Raw genomic sequence first — 23124 nt, forward strand, 5'->3', positions numbered from 1 at the left:
TACTGGGAGAGGTTACAAAAAGGCATTTCAAGGGAAATTCCAAAGCTCAACATAAATAAAGGATTAGTTGGTGGACACTACTTTCAAGATAAGGAGGTATATGCCAGCAGTAAAGGCACCTGAGCTAATTAAGCCCTTCTAACCACAGGATGTTTACTCTGTACAAAAATTGGTTTCAAATGTTTTCAATGTGACACTCGCTGCAGAACAGCCAACAAAAGTACTACCTGTTTGCACAAAACAAAGCGAAAATGGGATGACAAAAAAACCTTGCCTGCGTTTGAAACTCCAACTTGTTTGATTTCAGTATTAAGTTACTCAGTTATGAATGAGGGTTGAAACAATGGTAGCCAGACAGAACATGCCCAATAAGCAAAAAAAAAAAAAAAAAAACCAACCCAAAAAAAACCTTTTAAACAGGATTATACCAACCACTGAGCAAATATTATAAAAAAATTAAAACCCACCAAAAACATGCCTTAAAATCAGAGCTTCTGTTTGCTTTCCTTTAGACAGATTAGAGATTTGGGGAGCACAGATCATAATCACAGGCTTTATTTTAAAATCATTGTAGAAAGAATAAGCTAGTCTGGGCACTACATTCCAAATACAACCAAGGAATTATACCAAATCATTGGTAAAGATAATCCCAGGATTTTGAAAATTAGCACTTACTCCTGGAAAGCCCAGACATTTGTGGTGTATTTTACAGGCAAATCCATTTTTCTACATCATTTTCCAATCCTTCAAGTAAGGATAAGGTCTCCTTTCATCCACCCTGAAGGGATCCAGTTTCAGAGGAAGCCCCTAGATTCTTTTTTTATTCTTCTTGGTGTTTATGTGCACAGTGACCCCTTCAAAGTGGGGCAGTTTAATCTGTCAGTAAAATGACACTTGCATTTCTCCTGCTCATGACATTGAGATTTTAATTGGGTTTTTTTAAGAGTATGTTTCATGCTTTTTGTTTTGAATTATAATCTGCAGTTCAGCAGAGATCCTCCTGAATTCTAGAACCATGATGCTTCTTCTCTTTAATTTGAGTAGAAGAGACCTGTGAGAGCTGTATTATCCAATTATCACTGTAAAAATATTTTTAAGATCCTATTTGTCTATGACAACCATCCTCTGTAAATCCATAACCAAAGAGTAACTATCATTGTAATTTAATCTCTAAACAAAATCTGCCTCATTGTTTTACAGTATTGGTGAAGCTTAATCTGATACAGAGCCAGCCACTACACCTCAGTTTTGTGTCCTAGTCAGAATTTACATCCTTCCAGCTGCAAACAACTATTTCATGTAACAATACAAGCAGTGGGTGTTAAAGAGCCTTACAGCAGTGGATAGTTACTACTTTATAAAAATAGAGTTGTCAGCAGCATCTTTTTTTGCCTTAGAATAAAATCTGGGACTATAGGGGCAAAGAAGGGTAATAGACAGAGTGAAACTTTATTAAGTACTAACCATGGAGGAGAAAAAAGAAAATTCCCCTGAGATGACAGGTTAAAATCTTCCTTTTGGGTAGCCTAGAACAGTGTCAAGTTCCTACCAGGTTCCTTAGGCAAGTCAGGGACTTGTTTAAGTATTATAGGCAAGGAAATAAACAGACCCAGATTTCAAAGTCTCGTCCCAGAGCCAACAAAAACGCCACTTTCCCTCTGCAAGCTGTGCCTGCTGCTCTGTGTAAAGCTATCAATTACATCCTTCCCAACTTGGCATTAAAAGTATCAAATTGCCCTGGCTGGATGAGAAACAGCCTCTCATCTGCTTCAGAAGTGATGTTTTTATTGCTTGAGTCCAGAAGTTCCATTATTTCATTAGCACAGAGTTAACACCAGAGTGAAGGGAAAATCACTCTGTTACAGTCACTTTTCAGCATGCATGGAGCAGAACATCTTACTAAGGCCTGAATAATGTTGAATTAAGCCTTGACATTTACTAAAACTGGGAAAATCCACTGCACAAAATATCATTTACCCTGCAAAGTATTTAAAATTAATATGGATGTTTAAAAGTCCAGTGGTAAGTGGGCTCAGGCATGGTTAATCAGTTCACATGCAAAAAAAACCCTCAAATGAAAAAAAGAATTACATTCCTTCTAGTCTTGCTCCCGAAACATGGTTTGCATGCTGGGTGAGAGCAAGCAGAAATAAGTGAATATATAACTAGACACAGGATGGGACTGTTCCCTCTTACGGTATTACTGATAAATCTGCTTAGCTGCAGCATGAAATAATAGCTCTTTTCCTCCAAGGAGGAAATTTTAATGTGAGTACTTAGCAACAAGTATGCCAACTTCTCTGTATCTATGAATCCTTCATGAATTTAAAGTTACTCATTTGCTTAAGTATCTTGTTCTGAGGCTTTGTAGTACTGAGTCCAAATATACTGATTTCTGATTCAATAGGCACTTTTAAAGTTATGTTTTCTCTATGCTAATATTAGAATTGCTGCTATTGGCAGCATAGCTTATAGGAGGTGTTTCAAAACTAACTTATTTTGGCTTTTAAGCAGAGGAATGTCATTCAAAATCCACATAAGTTTTCCAGACATTCCATCCCCACACCTAATTTAAGCACAAAATATTGCTATGACATCCTGACGTGAAGATCTCAGAGTGTCTTAAACACATTGAATAAACTTCAGAAGACTATTCTGTGATACTAACCACAATTATTCTGTGGTGACAAGGACATAGCACAGATGGACTGTAAGCCAACCACCTATGACCCAAACCAGAAAACAAATAGATTTTGTCTGTCTGTGTTTGCGTATTTGCCTCAGGACACAGTTTCTTCAGGGATTTTTTTTGTTGTTGTTCTCAAAGTTGGCAATCCACAAATCAGCCTAGATTAGTCACCTCCCCAGAACATACTAGTGTTTCAAAAGGGACATACTTTAAGCAGAAATTTAGCATTAAATGCAGCATCCTTAGAACTTTCACCCATAACTGTGCATCAGTTTATTTGCCACAGTGGCAAATAAAGCCAGTGAATCGCTGTATATTTCAGTTTCTTTTGCATCAGGGTGTTTGACACTATACTCTTTTCAGTATTCAATACTGATAAAGAGGACTCTTGGCACTCTAGCAAGAGTAATCTCTTGTGAGAATCTGAAGAGTTCACAAGGGATTTCTCAGTAATATGAGTCATAATTAGGACCATGCCAACAAGCAAATTTGTGAGTCTTTATTTTGATCTCCAAGTCACATGCACAAGGCTAGTAGACATAACATGCAAAAACACACTCAACTACTTTGAAGAAGGAGATAATATTGTGTGCACACAGGTGGATAACTAAGCAACTATTTAACATCATAGAAGAGGTAGGGGATTTTTTTGTGTTTCTGAGAACAGAGTTCTCTTACACAACTTTTAGGAAACCCTTCACTTATGACTTCTGAACCTAAATTACAAAATACTTTGCTTTAAACAAATCCATTTCACTTTTGAATGTTTCCTAATGTTCTTCTGATAGGTAAAAAAACAAGGAAAGAAAAGAGTCCACAAATCTCCAACATTCAGGGTTGCATTACACAAAGGAACTAAAAACGTATTTCCCATTTGTTTGGTAAGTAGGCCACAGATTTCTTTTTCTTAATTCTGAAACTCATCCAAGTTAAAAATCGGATCTCTTTTTCAAGCTTTGATTAGTGCTTAGATTTCAGTGGCACATATACAAAACCACCCTAGAGCCCTCCCTTGCATTTGTATTAATATTTGCAATATAATGCATAGAGAAAGAAACGTGGGCATCTAGGTAAGAGAGAGACCAGCCCTTTGCTTCCTTACAGTCTACTTTAGCAACAGCACCTCTCAATCAGGAGGTGCTTTTTAGGCAAGGAGCTACAAAAAGCAGTCCCAATCCTTCTCTCCTTTCTAGCTCTCAGCCAATCTGATTATCAGTTTTCAAGTACTCTGCCAAGATACTGAGAAAAGATCACAGGATAAAGTCTAACAGCTACAACTGTGTGATTTAAGAACGAAAGTGACTTTAAGTCATCGGTTTAGTACTGTTTCCTCTAATTACTGGATCATTTCCTATCTGGACATTTATAGGTTTTGATTATACAGCTGCTAAGATACCTGTGATCACAGATGACTGCTATATTCAACAGCATCCAAAGTTCAAGGCAACAAATCGAGCTCAAAGTAGCTTTTATCTTCCTTTCTTCTTAACCCTTCTAACACCCTGCACTGTTATATGGTAATGCAAGTTACTGCTTCTCTGCAAACTCACCATACCAGGGTGGGCAGGGAAGAACATTACCAAAAAAAAAAAAAAAAACCCACCCTGGATTTAAAAATTGCCTGTTATTTGCCTGTAAGAAGGGCTCTGTTATTTAGTAGTTTAGCATAGTTTTATTCTCTGACCTGCATGCTATTCAAAAATTTTATTATCATTTTGGACTGGCTCAGAGATTTAAACCAGGGACTGCTCTCATTTCCCTACCAAGAGGAAAAAGAATAGAAATGTAAAAAAAAAAAAAAAATTAAAAGAGAGATTTAAAAATAAAAAGGGAAAAGAATGTGCATTAATTACAAGGTACTGACTGACCTGGATTAGCCTTTATTCCATGTCAGCAGAAAAGAATTCCGAACATCTGCATCAATTATAAGGACTGCTGTTCCAAGTGGATTTCTTGTGAGAAATAAATGAAGAAAATAAACTTTTGGATTGTTTCTGTGCCTAAGTTTAACCCTGTGTAGTCTAATTATGAGATAGTACCTTTCTTACAAAGTCTTTCACATTATTTTAGGAACAGAGCAATATTCCATCTAATAAAGTTTCTGCCTGTATACTTTAATTCCAAATGGCTGAGGGACCAGTTTTCCCCTATTTATAAATAATCCTAGCATTTTAATGAAGTGAGAATAGGGAAAAAATGCCTTCTAGACAAATGAAAAGATGTGCAGGATTTCAGTGCACTCAAGCTCTAGCTCTTACATTTCAAATAGAACATCCAAGCATTGTAAAGACTGCAAAAGAAGACATGAGAAACGTATCCTGTCAGAAATCCTACACTGTAACAGGCAAAAGAAGCTCAATCTGTTCACTTTACACAGTCAACAGGTACCTGTCTGAGGGTCACAACCATTTCTTCAAACAAAAGTTTAATGGCTTAAGCTAAACACACAGACATGTTCAGTCTAGAAACAGGATTAAACTTATGGCACAATTAGGGATAAAAATCTTCTTGTCATGGTTAATTCTACAATATAAGTTATTGCTTAAAAGACTAAATCTCTTTCTAAACAGTACAAGATCCCAGAAACAAAACCTTTGCGATTCAGGTCTTCAGCTTCCAAAAACCACATTTTGCAGAGGATGGGCTCACATACCTATTGCAGTACTTCCAGGCTTTAGAAACTTCTAGACACCTTTCCAACATATGCACATTCTGTATTATTTCTCTTCATTAGGAAGTCCACAAAACTCCTGTGAGGACAAAAATTCCCACATTTCTTCATACACCAAATCCAGTAGGTAATACGTGTACTGACAAACAGAATTACTGCTGAAATCAGAACTGGCCTTGGAAGAAAGACCAATTAACATATACAATCAAATCATACAGTTTTGATTACTTTTACGTTTATAATTTTAAATTTCAGCTTTATATAAGGGATGGAACTATCAAAGGTCTTCAAACAGAAAGTTTCATATGTAATGGTTTTGCAGTTCTTCATAAAATCAAAGTTAAGAAAACAAAGATGTCATCTCTGCAGGGATACACTACGTATTAAAGCCAGATGAAACATTTAGAAGCCAATACCTGGGAGACATTGCTAACTGGAAAAAAGGTAGAAAAAAAGTTAGTGACTTGCCAAGTGTTACTATACCTTTTTCAGTAGAAAGAGCACATATTCTGTAAAACTATGAAGTGTTTCAGATAAAATACATAGTAGCAGAACTTGCTTAAGTGGAAAACGTACTTTCAAATACCTAATGTACTGGTAGAAAAATTATATCTGATGTATAAAGTGAAATATCAATTAGTTGTGCTTCTTGACAGATTGTAAAAACAACTGTAGGCTGAAATGTTTGAACTGGGATTTTCATATATCTTTACAAAGTAACAAACTAAGTCAGCCAAATACAGTACTTGAATACATCCAGACTTGAGGAAGCTTGCCAGAATGTCTAACTTGGCAGAAAAAGATTAAGCAGGATCAAGTCTGGTCAACAGGCAGCATTTTCGGCTCTACAAGACTCAGAGGTTTTTTTTGGTTGGTTGGTTGGTTGTTTTCTTTGTTTTCTGGCTCTTTTTTCTCCTTTTAATATGCATTCATTTTAGAGGAATTTTAAAGGCTTAAACCTGGAACCAAGAAACCTTCCTGTGTATCAGTACTTAAAACACCTTGCTGTTTTATGTCAAAGGAAACCTAAATTTATTTTCTTTAAATTTAAAAATTAAAAAAAAAAAAAGGAAAAAAAGGAATAGTCATAAACCCTATATTTTTTTCCCTCCATACAGTATATTCAGTGTGATTTTTCCTGCCTCACAAGCTTCCCTCCTGCCCATGTTCTCTTTATTTCACATTAAAGATTTCCTGGTATGACATTATCAGTGTGGCCTTTCCAGCTTCTTTTATTCACATGCAGAGAAGGGTGTGGGTAACTTATAAAAGTAGCCGTAAAGTAAATATGCCTATAAACTCTGACAATTTTATAAAAGGCATTTATTTGTCTGTATTCAGAAGTGACAACAATGCAGTGACATTTTCCCACAATAGGTAAGTGCAAACTTAGTTTTGGGTATTGTACTCTTCAGACACAGCAGTAATTCAGTGACTTTTAAATTTGTGAACCTAAAAAGCTTGTGCAATAATTTTTATTCTTAGTAAGACTTTGATTTTCCCACCTCTCAAGGAGAGGGTCCACAGAAGTCAGCTATCCAGGTAGCCCAGCTGTCTCCCAAAAAAGTGAAAATCTAAATACAGGCTCAGCACCCAAAAAGAAGTAGAAACTAAAAAACTAAAAACAACCCCCAAAAACTTCTCATTTAGAAATACTACATTCTTAAAACACTAAAGAAATATATGAAACAGAGTCAAATCCTGCCCCATGAGGGCTCTTAAAAAAAATTTACCTCTATTCAGAATAAACAAAGTCTAAACAACTATCTTCAAGCTGTTCACAAGAAAGGGCTCAGCACATAAAAATGTGTTGCACTTCTGGTGGTTTTGGCTCACTCTGCTGCACCCCGATTACACAAACACAGCCCCAGTGGGGCCAATGCTAGCTCTGATAGGGTCACACTGCTCCTCCCTGGTGGCCAGCAGAGCTCAGTGTAGCACAGGGCACAGGAACACGCTGGGACAGTTGGATTTACACCACAAAACTACTCCAGAGGTATGATCTGAATCATATCCACATCTGCATCAGTCTGAAAGACGTGTGGCAAAATGGACTGGAGTTGCTGTACTAATAATGTGGATTCCAGGCAGGCCTGAAGCAATGAGCAGGTTGTGGTCTGTGATGAATGCACAGCATCTATATATGATACAGAAGTTTAAGTCACAACAGAAGATTGCAGAGGCTCAGCTCTACATAGAATCAGTTATTCTGATTCTAAAGCAGAAACTCTAGCTCTCTGACTTGACATAGAGGTTTCTGGAATCAGTGTACAGAGCAACTTCCTCAGAAGCATAAAGCACTGTGAGTTCCCACTGCTGCTCCTCCAAATCAAATGAAGCTTGTCAAGTCATCATGAGCCCTTCAGCCCTTTTTTGGCTGTTGGCCAAAAAAACCCTGTTCTTTCAGTATACCTGAAGCCTTAAAGAGCAGACGAACTTTACTGTCAGAAAACCTTAGGCATTAACATAAAACCTGTTCAAAAAAGCCATCAGTCCCTATCACCCTGGTTGTAGCCACATCTTGCAGTAAGAGCTGAAGAACTGTGACAAACACAGGAACTCACATTCTCAGCAGCATTAGATTTCTTCACCATGTGAAATGCAGGCAATATTTTTCTTCAGCCTTTCTGCTATGAATCACTTAAAATATTTCTAAGCACTTCATTAAATGCACAACATTGACTGGAAATATGCAATGAACCAAATATTTTTATTGTAGATCCTAAAATTAACATTTGAAGATGTAACCTGAAACCTCAGTGCTGCAACACAACTTGCCCATATAGCTCCTTGCACCCAATGATTATTCCATAATTACAAGAAGCCAGCCACCTCCTTCCAGGATTGCAGTGCTCTTTTAAGACCAAAGTCCCAAGAAGTGGGGTCCAAGTATACAAGAAGATGCAGGTGTGAGTTTTTTCCTTCTAGAGGTTGAAATGACAGGGGGTGGCAAGCAGCAGAACTAACCAATAATCATTAATAACGAATATGTATTTAAAATACAATTAAGACATCCTTCATCAATATTTCTGAGGAGAGAAATGAACAACAGTTCATGATAGACTTCACACTCAAGAAAGTAATCTTTCTGTCACATGTCTTCTTTCTGTCACAAGGATTACCTAGCTAGCAGCTGTCAATGGAATGGGTCTTTAAATACTTTGCCTGTTTCATCAGGTTACAAAATATTTGTGTCGTGGGGTTAAGGAGGGCAGCTTTGGGACTCCTTCAATTTCCTATTTGGAATTTGCCAAATGCTGTAAGATTAGACCAGTGCCTCTAGTTAATCTAGTGCCTCTTTGATGGGGAAAAGATCCTCAAAAATTTTAGACAGCCTTAAAAAAAATTAATGTATTTTACTACTACTAAGTTGTGAAAAAAAAAATCACTAATGACATGAGAAAAATTCAATTTATACATATCATACTTACAGTGTGAGGAAGGCTCCTGTGTCTCTTTTTTAGTGACTACAGAGCTCCTAGGACTGGGATCTAATACCAAGGTTCTCACAGGGTAGGGATCCTAACTGGGGACCAAACCTTGAATGCAGCCGTTTGATTTTTGGGAGAATTATAGCAGAGTCTTATCTTCATAAAGGATTTCCTGTTGCCTACAATTTGTATTCATATGGCAAAACCACAAAACATTCTTGGCAGGACATTCCATCTTTAGAAACACTGGCTTACTTCAGATATTACCAGACAGAACCATCTCCTGGCCAGACATCAGGCAGAATTCCCTAACAATTAGCCTCATACATGACTTGTTTCTTCCAGTATTGCTTTCCATTGTGAAACACATACACTCTCATGAGATAAGATTTAACCATGAACATGAAATTTTTATGCAGTGAAAAGTACAAATATATAAACTGATAACCACCCTTCTTAACAAACAGACATTGAGAGCAAGCATGTTGTTTATAACTATCTCAACAGAAAGTAGACAAAACAGAAACCAAATAACTTGGATTGCCTGGCTTTCCTGAACTAGAAGAGTCCAGATTTCCTAGGACAGAGGTTAAGCTCAAATTCTTACCACCTTAAACAATTTTTTGGTCATTCCATCATTTGAAGCACAGGCTACATTGTGTGTATATGGGAAAACAAGTGTTTACTTCACCTGGAAGCTGTGTCCCTTTAAAATTATCCTACAATATTATGCTGCAGGAACCATTGCCAAGATGTATGTAATGGAGTTTAAGACCCACTCCACAAAAGGCACAAGTAAAAACAGATTTTTTTTTAAGAATTTGTTAACTTCTCATGTCTTGAACTGCACAATTGATTTTGCAGCGTATTCTGACCAAAGAGATGACAAGAAACTAACGTGGATATAATTTAAAGAATTAAAGTATCGTGTTTGCTCTTTTGACTGTACCACTAATGGATCTGGGCACACTACAACAAAAGCAGCCTCCCACCTTTACTCCCCTTCCCTGCTCTCCTCAGCTTGCTGACTCTTCAAGAACTTGACTTCAAGAGTTTGACATATTGCTTCAAAATTTTTATTGCTCATAAAACATCAAAGCTACCTCCCCTTCTGGTTTATCAGCAAGCAGCATTTACCCCCTTTTTAAGCTAAATAAAACTACAGGTAACCAATTAAAAAAGCAAAACTACAGCTAAGCCTTCGTCTATATTTATTAATCTCTCAGGTTTAAATTTAGCATATAAAGGCCTCTCAGCCCACTTCTAATGCCAGCAGCATAGTTTGAAATTACTGCTAGACATATAACTGGGTCAATAAACAACAAAAAATATTTTACTTACTACTAGCAGGCTTACATTTGCTATCTATATAGCACCTGTCAAAATTCTTCAGAATCAAGTGATCAATAATGGGGACATACCTGTGCTGCTGCAACTCAAACAGCAAAATCTGGTTTTATCTTCATTTTTACTACTTTGGATCTTTTGGTTTTAAGGATATGGTCAGCACAAGATGAAAGAATGTAACCTTGACATTGTCATTTATCTTAAGAGTTGCAGCTCACATTAACTGGTAGCAAGTAATCCATTTTTGTCTGTTATCCTTCCATGTCCTTTAAATTACTTTGGAAGAAATACAGCTGGGGAGGAGGTGGAATCAATGAATCTGAAAACAGATTTCTGGCTTGTCACTTGAATAAAGCAGCAAGGCAAAATATGGCAGAAATTCCAAAAGGGAGGGAAAAAGCACAGCTGTGGGGATGAAAGCTGATTTACATTTAAGAAACTGCTGAAAGACTAACTGTTACTATTACTTATTTTCTATATATTAAACCTGTGCAGTTGCCAGCAATCTGGACTGTGTTTCTACACAATGACATGGAATATATGATAGTAAAGAAAAAACACCTCAAAAAAACACCACCAAAAAAAACCCAAAAACACAAAACAAGCCATTATGAAACTGGCAAAGGAAATAACTTTAAATCAGCATTTTTAACAGGACAGTTTTTCATTATAACTGTCTTTTTAGGCTGTTTCAATTATTGCAGAACAGCAATTTAACACCAAGTAGCTGCTTTAACAACAATAACTGTTCTGTTTGGTGACAAAGTCTTCCCAATAAAGGAATCTCAAGAGAAACAATGGTTATCAAGCCTCATCTAGAAAGAGCAGATGCAAAGCATACTGCTAAGATCTGTAATTACAGAATAGTACATTTATGTTTTTACTCCAGGTCATACACAGCTAAGACTCTAGTATTGGAGTAGTAGTATTGGAGGTTGGGGCCTCCCTCAAAAACTATTATGTTACTCAAATTACTTTTAAACACAAAAAGATAATTTAAACCTGGAATAGCTTTTCTTAGGATCAGCAGCACATTTCTGAGGTGGTAAGCAAGACAGATGCTAAACATAACATAAAATTTTAAAAACTATTTATAAAGGAGTGTTCAATCAATCTTTTTGTCAAGCATTTTATATACACAGCTACGCTCAAAATAATTAATAAATTAAATAATTAGACACTGTTTATCATTTCTGATAGGAAAAGGAATTTTTACACTTCAATACACAGATAATTAGTATGCCATTTCTTTCTTTTCTCTAGCAAGGAACCTTTCCTCCTCCAGGAATGTTTGAATTGTTTTAGATTTCTCTCAATTTGAAATATCAATTTAGAGATAAATTAATAACATTAGGACTCAGAAGGGCTTTAAAGAAACTAGCTGGTTTTCATCCAGATACATCACATTTGACTGCTTCATGCAAGCCACATTTAGCCTCCCTATTTTGAACTACCCCAAACTGGTTATGTAAAATGTACACATTATGTGTGAAACATTACACACATAATTTTACATTGTGTGCAATTTATTGGTACAAAAGCAAAAAAATGCATCAAACAAGGGCTACACTTCTTAATTGCTTGAGAACTAAGAATTAGTTACCCTTGAAACAGAAAAATATAAGTAATTCTTTGAGAATGGGATCACTGATATTAAAAAACCCTCCACAGTTTTCCAAACCTCAAGTTTAAGCAGTTCAGGCCACATAAACTTTTTATAATTCGTGGATGACTGGAACACTGATCTTTGGCAGTATACCAGCCAGTCAGGAACACCAGGGAAAGTGCTTGGCATTTGAAGAACAAGTCATTCTATTTGTTAATGGCCCAACCTTTGTAATCAGTGACTTAATCACCATTACATTACAGCAACTGCATCTTCACTTTTGATAAAGAACAGGCTTTCCTGTACTCAAACATTTCACAACGTCCAGAACAGTCTGCTTCTCAGTGCCCTAGATGAAGGCAGCCACCACCACCTCCTCCTCCTCTTCTCTGAGTTGAGGAAGTTTGGAAACTCATCCAGTTTCTGCCGGTTGGTGACTGAGAAACAAAGTGGGACCCAGCCAGAGTGGCTCAGTGACTAAGGCAGTTCACCAGAGTGCTTTCAGGAAAATAGCCAGTTGATTCAAGGCTGTGGTTTAACGCCTCGGGCACTAGCAGAGAACATGAGCTGTGCTGCACACCGCAGGGGCTGCACATGGAGCTGGCTTCGGCTCTTGCGAGCGCCCAACTTCTGCGGACTGGAGGCTCGCCCGGATGTCAAGGGTTATGACAAGAGTCATTATGCCTTGTGACAACAGCCTATAACCCCTTTTGCAAGGGAAGATGTGCTACCCTCTTGCAGTGTGCATAGGGAAGCCAGCAATTTAGTGAGGAGTCAGAATCAAGATATCCAATTTCATCACCCTTCCACTTCGCATTTGTCCCATTTCCAATCAGATTTCAAATCTACTTAGGCTTCATCACCTCCTTTTATAAACACTAGGGTTAAGAATTTCAGTTACCATCTTTATACTTCCTCCTCCATCAAGATATGATTTTGGGGGCATTAAAAGCTGCTGCAAAATGAGGCTATGAATAGTAGCTAAGGAATAACTTGGCACAGGAAAATGAAATTACTGGGGATAGTGAGAATATAAAAAGCATGTACTATGTTTTCCCCATCACTTTTCTAGCTTCCAACCATTTTCAGCTAAAGGCCTTTCCTTAGTTTACAGTGGCTCATTTATTTGGAGTTGTCTTCTCTGGTCTCCCTTTCAACACATGAGTTTTTAAAATTCACAATATTATTTTGCAGGAAAGCCTACAATGTCCACCACCTTCTGCATAAATAGCCAAGGCCTTTTATGCTCCATCTCACCCAGTCAGTGTCAGTACACTGATTTTTTTGTGCCCATCTCAGCCCAGTGATGTACCATTAAGCCTACAAGTGCACTATTACCATAATTTCCTATAACTCACATGCACATAGGATCTGAAAAAGCTATAGATAAGATGCTTCATTTTCCCATCTCTTTCTGTGTTTCTTTAAAAGGGGTGTAGTAATAATAAAGTGTAACAACAACTTTCTCCATTACACGTGATGCACTGAAAGCCCACACAGCACTTACTAGCCTGTATGACCACATCCTGGCATTCCTGCCATGAAAGAATCAGCCTTAGCAAAATCTGGAAGTAGGAATACTGATGCTATTTTCTTCACTGCATTTGAAGTGTATGATCCATGGGGCTATGCTTGCACATTCTTCCTGTGCAGCGTTGCACATCACAGCAGAAATAGCACACAAACCTAAGTCAGAGGAGTTACAAAATGCAAAGAGATTTATCACAAGCAGCAACAGAAACAGCTGGTAGGCTCCCACTAGTGCCATCAGGTACACAATGCAAGGAAAACTTTTTGTTGCTGTAGGATATTTTACAATGACATAAGCTTGTCCACAGGGATTTGTCAGCGGCTGTTTATAAAGTCCAGGTGTAACATTTGTTTCCTTCAGGATGCGAGTGTGGACCATGAAGTCAGTAAGAGAGGATCCAGCTGTGGGAAGTCATACTTCTTACTTAATGAAAAAGTTGGTGTGGGAAGAGGGAAAGGAAGAAGACTTTATGGGAATTTAACTTCCTCATGTCTTCTTCAAATATGCCTACTTTAAGGCACAGAAAAACAACCAGTCAAGCTGACTGGAGAAACTGAATAAAGGTTCCCACATCCATATAGATTTTCTAAGTATTTTGCATAAAGCTGCTGCTAAGGTAGCACTTGACTGATATCCCCAAAACTTTGAGTCTGTGAATTTTCCAAACAGATACTAAGGCAGACCTCATCTGGTTTCTTTGAAGCAAGCCTAGCTGTGTTATGAACAGCTGTTCACAGGTATTGTGAGAAAAAATTAATCCACTATCCACAGGATGAAACACTTGTGTTTTATGAAAAAAAATATTCAGTATCATCAAAGTTTTTGTTAAGCTAGAAAAAGCTTTAATCCTATAAGACAGATAATTTATAGTGAAAGAATTCTACAATCATTCCCCAAATTTTTGCAAATAAATAACTCCTCAGCTCTAGATACCATAATGAGCAGCTACTGTGAATCACAGAGGCCTCTCTAAAGGAGAGATGAAGAATTTCATAGAATTTCATAGGTAGTGGCTGGGGTGCTGCTGTCACAGCCTCATTTCCAGTGGTTAACTATACTAGAAGTTTAAGAGTGACTTTTCAGCAAACACAGGCAGAAAAAAATGCTAATTCCATTGCAAGCTAAACCAGAAATACACTCAGTCCACTTCCTGGTATTGACATAGTACATTGTTCTAAATGCATCCATTGTAAATAGAATATAATAGCTTTGCCAAAGGAAAATAGTTAAGAAATAGTTATATGTGGATCATGGTAGGAGGTTTTTTGTCTTAATTTGTTTGTCTACCACTCCTTGATAGCTAAACAAGCTTCTTGAAAAAACATTTTTCCTTGTGTGATATACACACACTTCCATTTTTGCCACAACTGAATCTCCAGGTCCTGGGTTTTTTCTCCTGATAGCACAAAGCAAGCATTGACATTTATAAATACAACTGTTGACTCTAAAAGGTTTGACAGAAGAGGTGGCAGAAAATCAAATAGTCTGCCCACCCACTGGGGACCCTTGAGTCAAGGACTAAGTTACAGTAACTTAATTACAGGAAACTCCTTTCTCAATTGTCTGCTCCTGTGTGCTTCATGGCTTAACTGGAGTATATGGAGCAGTGGGTCAGGGGCAGGGTGGGGCACTGCTAGGTTAAAGCAACACTGGCTTTTTCAAAGTTTCCAGATAATCAGTTACTTGCCAACACTTTGTTCAACCCAGCTTGACCCTGATGAACAGTAGAGGTTAATTGTTGGAAATTTGTAACAACAAATATACCTTTTTCTTCTCTTTTAACCAATGACTGCAAGAATATTTCTTTGGGGGAAAAAACCAAGCAGTACTAAGTTGTTATGATTTCTGGAAATAATTACAAAAGTTCACATAAATGTTTGTGCACATAAGGAGTGTTGCTATTTTAATCATGAGAAATGAAACATCCACTTCTCAATTCTGACTCAGTCATACCAGCAAAATATTTCTACCTACCAGTTAGCTGTATAAATGTTAAGTAAATAGAGATGTATATGATAATAGACTAACTATAGAAGTTTATCTTGTAATCCATGTTGCAGCAGCCACTGTCATATATGTCTGATAATTTTTTTTCAGTAAACATTATCATAATAGCTTTGAATGTATTTATTATAATAAACAAACACAAACTCTCATTAACTCCCAGCACTCATGACTTCATATCATTAGAATGCTTTATCTAGAGTATTTTCCTCAAGATATAAAAACAGGTCTTTTAAGTGCAATTGCATTATTATTCATTAGCTCATCTTTTTTTTTTTTAAATATAGAAATCAGTTCTTAAAGAGCAATTAAAAACAAAACACCCAGATAAAACCTGGATCAAGTTTTGTTTTAGTAAACATTGCATTTGCTAAAGCACACACACAGAATCACACAGAATTTTCTGAGTTGGAAGGGACCCACAAGTATCCGCAAGTACAAGTCTAACATACAGGGGCCAAAGCTGTGACCTTGGCATTATCAGCATCCTGCTCTAAGCAACTGTGTAAGGATATTTTATACAGGCTCTGGAATAACTTCATGAGCTCTTATCACAACAAAGCACAATGACAACTGCAATTTGAAAATGAAGATTCAGGATAATCTCATCATTTTAGTTAGCTATATTTCATTGTAGACTTTTGCTTCAGGTGGACTCACTCCAATGCTTTTAGCATAAGCATTTATTTATAAGGATGACACAACATGTGCATCAGAGAGAGCTCAATCTTTAAAAGACTAGCTTCTCCTCTTGTGTTGAGAGTTCTCCCAGTAACATGTCAAGCTTTACAGTAAATTTTAAAAGGCCTTCTGCAGTTAAGCATAATTGAATACCCTTTACATGAAGAGAAGTACCTGTCCCTACTATATTTGATGCACTTCTTGAACTTATTATTGCAGCTTGTTCCTCCATGCATTTCAAATGCCAAAACTGAGGTCCAAAATCTACAAAAATACTTAAAACTGAATTTTGAGACATCTGAGCTGTACGCTTTAGTTAGACTAAACCACACATTTTAATTAATATAGCCCTTGTGTGAGGACAGCAATGATCTGGAAAGTAAGGATAAGATAGCTTTTACACAATACTGTCAGAAACCCTTCACAATCTTCACATGAAATAGCAAATTTTTATAAAATGTTTTAATGACACATCCAGCAGTGATTCTGGGGAAGGAATCAGACTAGGCAGGGCTACAATTGTTTTCAAATAATGAATTTTCCCTGAAACCAAGTACCAAACCTTCAGATGTGGGAATTTAAAATTAATAGACCTCAAGAGGAAACAAAATGGTCTGAGTGAGCATTTCAAGATTCCACTGATTTAGTAAAAATCACACGGACAATTCCTCCTTGTATCAATCAACCCACAGCTTAAATGTCAGTTTTGGTTCCATGAGACTCAAGTATACCATAGAAAAAACTGACTTCAGTTAACAAGATCTCTTTATGAAATGGGACAAAACACCTTCAATGATGAAATCCTAGCAGTGCACTTCCCCATTATTCTATATTTTAGTACTACCATGGATGATGGGAAAGGGGGGGATGGAGAGGTTATTCAAAGACAAGTGAAAATTTCCTGCTATCTAGATAAACTTGCATATATAATACTAATCCAGCTCTCCCTTAAAATTAAGGCCAGTAAGGGAAACTAGTTTTTAACTTCAAAAAATTCTTCACAGAATCCAAACACTTCTTTTTTTCTTTCAATAGACAAAAGAACAGAAGAAAACCACTAACCTTCAGTTCTGGGCACAGGCTCTGTAGCACCTGGTGTTTTATCTGGCATCTCTGCAGACACAGGCTTAGTAGAACCTAATGGACACAAAGCAAAGGCAGAGTTTTCCATCAAAACGAGCATGTTTCAGTAAGGCGCTCCCCTGCTCCACAGCCCCTGTGAAGGATGGGTTTTCAGCTTTCATCGCTTTTGTGTCTGTGTATAAGAAGTGTGAACAGACAAAACTCTCTCAGGATTAACTGCAGTGCTATTCAGGAGGCTCTCAGTTGGATGTACTACCAGGTAGGCACAAAAGAACCCTCTCACATTTGAGAGCACTAATTACATCTGGTGAACGTCTGCCTTTGATTTCACACATTTTTCTGCCTCAGTTAATTTCTAGTGAGAGATCTATGAACTGGGATGGAAGAGCTGCTTGCACTAAGGTACTGCTGAAGTTAACCATGGAGTGACCATCCAGAGGGTCACAACAGCCTGCATCAAACAGAAAATCCCACTAACTTAAAGATTTACTAAACTGCAGAGCACTAATATTTCTTCCAGCACAGCATTGGGCAGAGAAGAAAAGGCTTCTCAGGAAGGCAGGGAACACGTCTCCTCTTACAGCAACCTTATGTACCCTCTGTGGTACTGGCCAATGGTCAACATGTGGCCACCACACACTGGCTGGGATTTTGTATCCTCCTTTCCAGCACCTTTGAATATTTTCCCATCTCCAGCAATACTGACACTCCATTTTACATAATGAAAGCCTCAAGATCAGACAGGATGCACCAAGACCAGACAAATCAGAACAAGGATGATTCTCTGTCTGAAGGACTTGTGTGCCACCTGGGACAGGGACTTCACCTCAGCTGACAATTCATATACACAGCTCAGTGCTGTGTACAGCACTGTACAGAGTGCACAGCATTGGAACTATTCACAGTACAGCCTTAATTCCTAATGAAGGAATTATCTACTTTCTAACAACACTGAGGTGATTTTGCACGCAGTTTTCAAGACGGCCATCAGATCCAGAGTTACTGGAGACCTTCCTGGATAACCCAGCAGCATAACTGAGACTGAGCTCAAATAAATGGCCCTTTTTTCCTCCCTTCTTAAATTACTTTGCTTTCAAATTCATATAGCTTGTTTTGAATCCTATCCTCAGACATAAAATGAAAACATTTCTCCCCTAGTTTCCATTAAGGAGCTTAGGTTTATATTACAACCAAAAAATAAAAAATTTGTAGGATTTTTTAAGCTCTTTCAGCTGCATTTCAAGTATATTTGTCATATTTAATTTGCAAATATGTAAAATACTTAGAAATATTAGACACACATGAGGCTACAATCCACTGGCACATATTAGGGGAGAAATTTATTTCTATTTAGCTGATGAAAATTCGACTAGATTTTCTATATTATTTGCTAGATCAGCCAATTATTTCTACTCAAGATAAAATCCACCACATCTTACCTAGGAATCACTTTGTCCTTAATATAGATGTTTCATCCACACGACAGTACATACATTAAAGACTGTGAGCTAGCTAAACATCTTCTCTAAATCCTCCAAATTAACAGCTGTAATGCTTATCCACCTGAATGTCTGAGTTTATGGTTCATAAAACACAGCTGGACAGTGCCACAAACTGAACAAACAAGTGTGCCCACAACAGAGGCTTAAACAACTACAAAAACCTAGGGGTCTCCAAACTCCTTTACAAACCTGCTATAAAACAGAACCTGCTCTCCAGAAGACAATTAAAAAATAAATTTGTTCTTAAAACAGATTATTCAAATTTAATTATCTATGCTTATCATCAGTAGGCAGCTGGCTAGAATAAATACACCAACTAATTCTAAAACTTGGCAAGCTTGTGTCTAACCCCCTGCATTCAATGATGCACTACATATTCTCTGAACATCACACCAGTTTACAAATCAAATTCCAGTTATCCAGTGATTTACTACTAAAGTTATAGGAACCAGTTAATCACACAATATATTTGAAACAAGAAATTTCATCAATAGATAATATATCTACTTTCTGTGATTAATTTTAAAATACAAAAACCATCTTATTTAAATTTTAAATAAATCATTTCATATCACTTATTCAGGAAAAAGTACGTTAAAAATGGAAAAACAAGGATATCCATATATTTATTTTATGGTTTTGGCTGGTTAGAGTTTCATAGACTTGAAATAAATATATTAAGTAAACTTCACCATGAAAATGCTCACAGAGTCACTTACTGACATGTTAATGACAAAATCAAAAAGTAAAATCAGTAATCTCAGAAATAATTTTGGACTGCTTTACTGACATTTTGTAGAGTTGCTAAATGCAAGCAAGAAAAAATGACCTTTTTTTTGCCTCTTCTCCCTGATTTTTATTTACATAAGTCAACTCTTTTCTCATCTAAAGTAGGCCAGCCTTTTCTATAAGGCCTTCTAAGGAAGTGAAAGCCTTGCTTTTCTGTTATCAAAACTCAAAACCAGAAAGCAATTTTTCTGCAAGTAAGGCCCACCCCAACAGTCATTTATCCAAATTTAATGAAGTTCCTGTGTTTATCCCTTGCTATGGAGTATGACCTATCATTCCCGGTACAAAATCAAGTGGGATTCAAATGGGCGTTGAATGACCTTGTCATTTTTAATAATGGAATAGTAACTTGAAATCTGGATCATTCCATTACTGCACAGAAACCAAGGTATTTATTGAACAGGTTCAGACCTGCCACTGCTACAACAACTCTGTTTCAAGAGCTCATTTGGATAATCCATGGCAAGTTTAAAAACTACAATCCCACTAATGGTTTTCTACAGACTTGCCAGTTTAGCAGCTCTGCATTACAAAATATGATAGCAAGGGCTTTAACAGAACTACAACAGGTTAAAGAAAGCTTCTGTGCCTAGAAAAGTGCGTCTTCAGAACAATGTCTAGAAATTCTCACACCTCCAAGATGCCCGAGTCCAACTTTTAAACTGACACTGCCAAGTCCACCCCTAAACCACGTCCCTAAGTGCCACGTCTATATATCTTTTAAATATCTCCATGTATATCCACTTCTTCCCTGGCCAGCCTGTTTCAATGCATGAAAAACCCTTTCCATAAAGAATTTTTTCCCCCAAATAGTCTTGTCACTGTCTGTAATAGTTTTCAGTAATGAAAGAGTTTGAACTCTGTTGCTGTTTTTTCTAAAGCTTACAGGAGATTATTGTGCCAGAATTGTACAACCAGGTGCAAGTATGACACAGTCTTCAGCACTTTTCTGATTCATTATCAATTGAAAACATTACATCTAAAAACTGTGGTCCAGTAACATAGCACAGAACAGTATTTTATTACTTATTCAAAAAGTACACAAATCTATATATTTTTAAAAATACTTTTCACCATTTTGTCTCATTAATTCAAACCAGTTGCATGCTATTGCTAGAATTTGCAGAATACACTAAAAAACTTTAAAAAGAACAAGTACAGAACTCTGCTCTGTTTTCTGTAACACACCAAGTTTTGAATTATTCAAAAAGCAGAAGCTAATGTTAAGCATTCCTTTATTTATAAAATTCCTCCTTTCAATCTAGGAAGGAAATCTCTGACAAAAACTATTAATCAGACAAGTAAAATAAATCTCTCTCTCTCTGCAGTATGGCCAAGCTGGACTCATATAAAATCTGGTCGAAAATCAGCATTTGGGGTACAAGCTTGCTAGTAAATGTAAAAGAAAATAATGCTTGCTCAATTTCTGTACAAACAATTTTCACTTATCCAGACAATATTATTAGTAGTAGTACCCCAAAGCTTTTAAGCATCTTATTAAAAAAAAACTTTCTGGACACTCCTAAATGCTCTTGTAATATAATTATTGAAATAGTTTAAATTGTCTCTGAATCTCAGGCTCAGCTATTTTAGTAGTCCATGAGGTACCTTGTATTTTTGAACTCATCAGTCAAACCTGTTACCTATTGCTTAGAGCACTTTTTCACAGAACATCCTAGTAAGAGAACTTGAAATACATATGCATTGATAATTTATGAATAAACACAGCTATACCATTTACATTTCTCAGTTAAGCAAAACTCTTTAACAGCAACCAAAACCAGTCAGATGTATGACCATGCATTTTCATGGGCCATAATCAGCCAGGGCCACCCAAACAGGCATACTGGGAGGTCCTAGTTCAAGAAATTTTTTGTTCCTACCAGTAGATTGATTTGCCTTTAAAATCCTGAGCTGCTAAAAACTGCAAATCAGCTTTAGTGTTATAAAAAACATAAGATCCTTTAAACACAGCATCTAAACCAATAGTGTGCTGTAGGTGAATTAGTAAAATTTATTCAAATTTATAGCACATGGGTGGCTAAAAAATACTTTTAAAAAATCATGCTCACAAAAAATACGGATGTTTCACAGACAAATATATACCTTGTCTCTTTAACTAACTGTACTTTGCAAAAAAAAAAAAAAAACAAAACAAAAAAACAAAACCAAAAAAACCCTAATAAAAGAAAACCATCAGTAAGGGTTCTAACTATTTAAAATCATTATTAATCACAATTTTCACTTTTAAAGTTTCATGGACAAATTTCCATTGGAGGGAAGACTTCTGTTCCACTTTCATTCTTTGAAAAATTTATTGCTATATTCTCAAAAAAGCACCAAGGAACTTGAAAGAGACTATTGTTTGTCACAGGACTGTTTGCAGATGAAACAAAAATCTAACCTGACCCTCCTCCTTTGTGTCAAACCCTTTTTCTTCAAAAACTTGTCAAATACAGTTACTTTTCAATGACAGACACTGCCTCCTCCCCCATCTTCCATAGACACAATCAACATTGATATAAGATTCTGCTGTGGTCACTTTATTCACAATCAGAATATATGTTCCCTTACAATACTTTACTACAATTTTAAATGCAGCCTTTTACAGATTAAACAGTCAGTGCCCTATACACATACCAATACATGTAAAATAACGGAAGTTCTGAAATTCTACATTACATATTGTGCTGTAAACAGAAAAACTATCTGTTGGTTTATTTTTTAAGCAGTATCTAGATGAGTTCTTTCTGCTGCAATAAAAAAAAAAGGTGTAAGAGTAGTAGAAATAAAATAGATATTTGTAGGTTTTTTGACATGAAATATTTTGCAAACAAACAAGGACAATTAGATGCCCAGTGAGAGCCTGCACAGACACCCATCCTTCTTGAATGAATGGTACTGGATGTTGCATTTCTGAATGTAAAACAACTCACAGATCTCCAAAACCAGCACTCACATTCTCAGGTTTCACAATGAACTCCAAACTCCAAGGATGGCTATGGTAAAATTCATACTCACAGCAACACACTCTGACATTTGATTGTTAAACATTGCATATTATCTTTGTTAGAGAATAGGGACATCTGTCCCTGATCTAGTTTTTGTCATTTGTTTGCCTACAAAATCCCTTCTGGAGCAGATGCATTGCTGCTCTGAGCCCCGCGAGAATAGCTTTGATCCCAGGTCACATAAACCATAAAACAAGTTTATATGCTAACACTAACATGGTTCTTTCACATGAACCAAGAAGTGACACTGAAAGAAACCCCAAATAACATTGTCCTAAGGGATAACAATTATGAGGACAAAAACCAAGCCCTCATTTCTGCTTCTGTTCACCACCACCCCTCATCATTCCTAAGTAATGTGGCAGTACCTGTTTAAGATTCAAATGTTATTTCAAGTTCATAGTTATTCCTTCAAAAACTGCACAGGATTCTAATGGCTCCTTTCATTCCCTTCCAGCAGCACTCTGGATGTGGGTGAGTTACAGCTTCCCTTCTACAAAAATGTCCCACAAAAATCTTCCAGTCTTCTCCCCCCTGTATGTCAACACATACCAGAATGTTCCAGCTTTGAGGGGTTTTGCTGGAACTTGGGGTTCGGATTTTATGGGGTTTTTTGGTAAGATGCTACAGATTTTCCTGATATTCCCAAACCATGCCATCCTTTCACTTTCTTTTCCACAGAAAGGCAGTATGACACTGTGACACAAGACAAATGCAGTAAGAGATGAGCTGGTCCAAATAAGACCCTCTGATCTATAGTGGCAAGAAGGAGCAAAACC

At 36.8% G+C, this 23124-nt stretch overlaps 1 protein-coding gene across 3 annotated transcripts in view; it reads right to left on the bottom strand.

Moving 5' to 3' along the window:
- The window catches only part of PLEKHG1 (pleckstrin homology and RhoGEF domain containing G1), a 122122-nt gene that overhangs the window by 69721 nt on the left and 29277 nt on the right, over window positions 1-23124 (bottom strand). Inside the window, exons 1-2 of one of the 3 annotated variants that reach the window (XM_021540619.3) lie at window positions 17023-17097; window positions 5343-5439 (exon numbers count right to left, since the gene is read on the bottom strand). The exons of 1 other annotated variant lie outside the window; for it this stretch is intronic. Coding sequence is in view for 1 of the 2 variants with exons in the window: in XM_021540612.3 (XP_021396287.2) it covers window positions 17023-17071 (49 nt within the window). In the remaining variant the exon portion in view is untranslated. Of the gene's footprint in view, window positions 1-5342; window positions 5440-17022; window positions 17098-23124 lie in introns of those variants that run through there. One more of the 3 variants, XM_021540612.3, reaches the window with a different exon arrangement.

The sequence above is a fragment of the Lonchura striata genome, chromosome 3 (genome assembly GCF_046129695.1).
Source record: "Lonchura striata isolate bLonStr1 chromosome 3, bLonStr1.mat, whole genome shotgun sequence".
Lineage (NCBI taxonomy): Eukaryota > Metazoa > Chordata > Aves > Passeriformes > Estrildidae > Lonchura > Lonchura striata.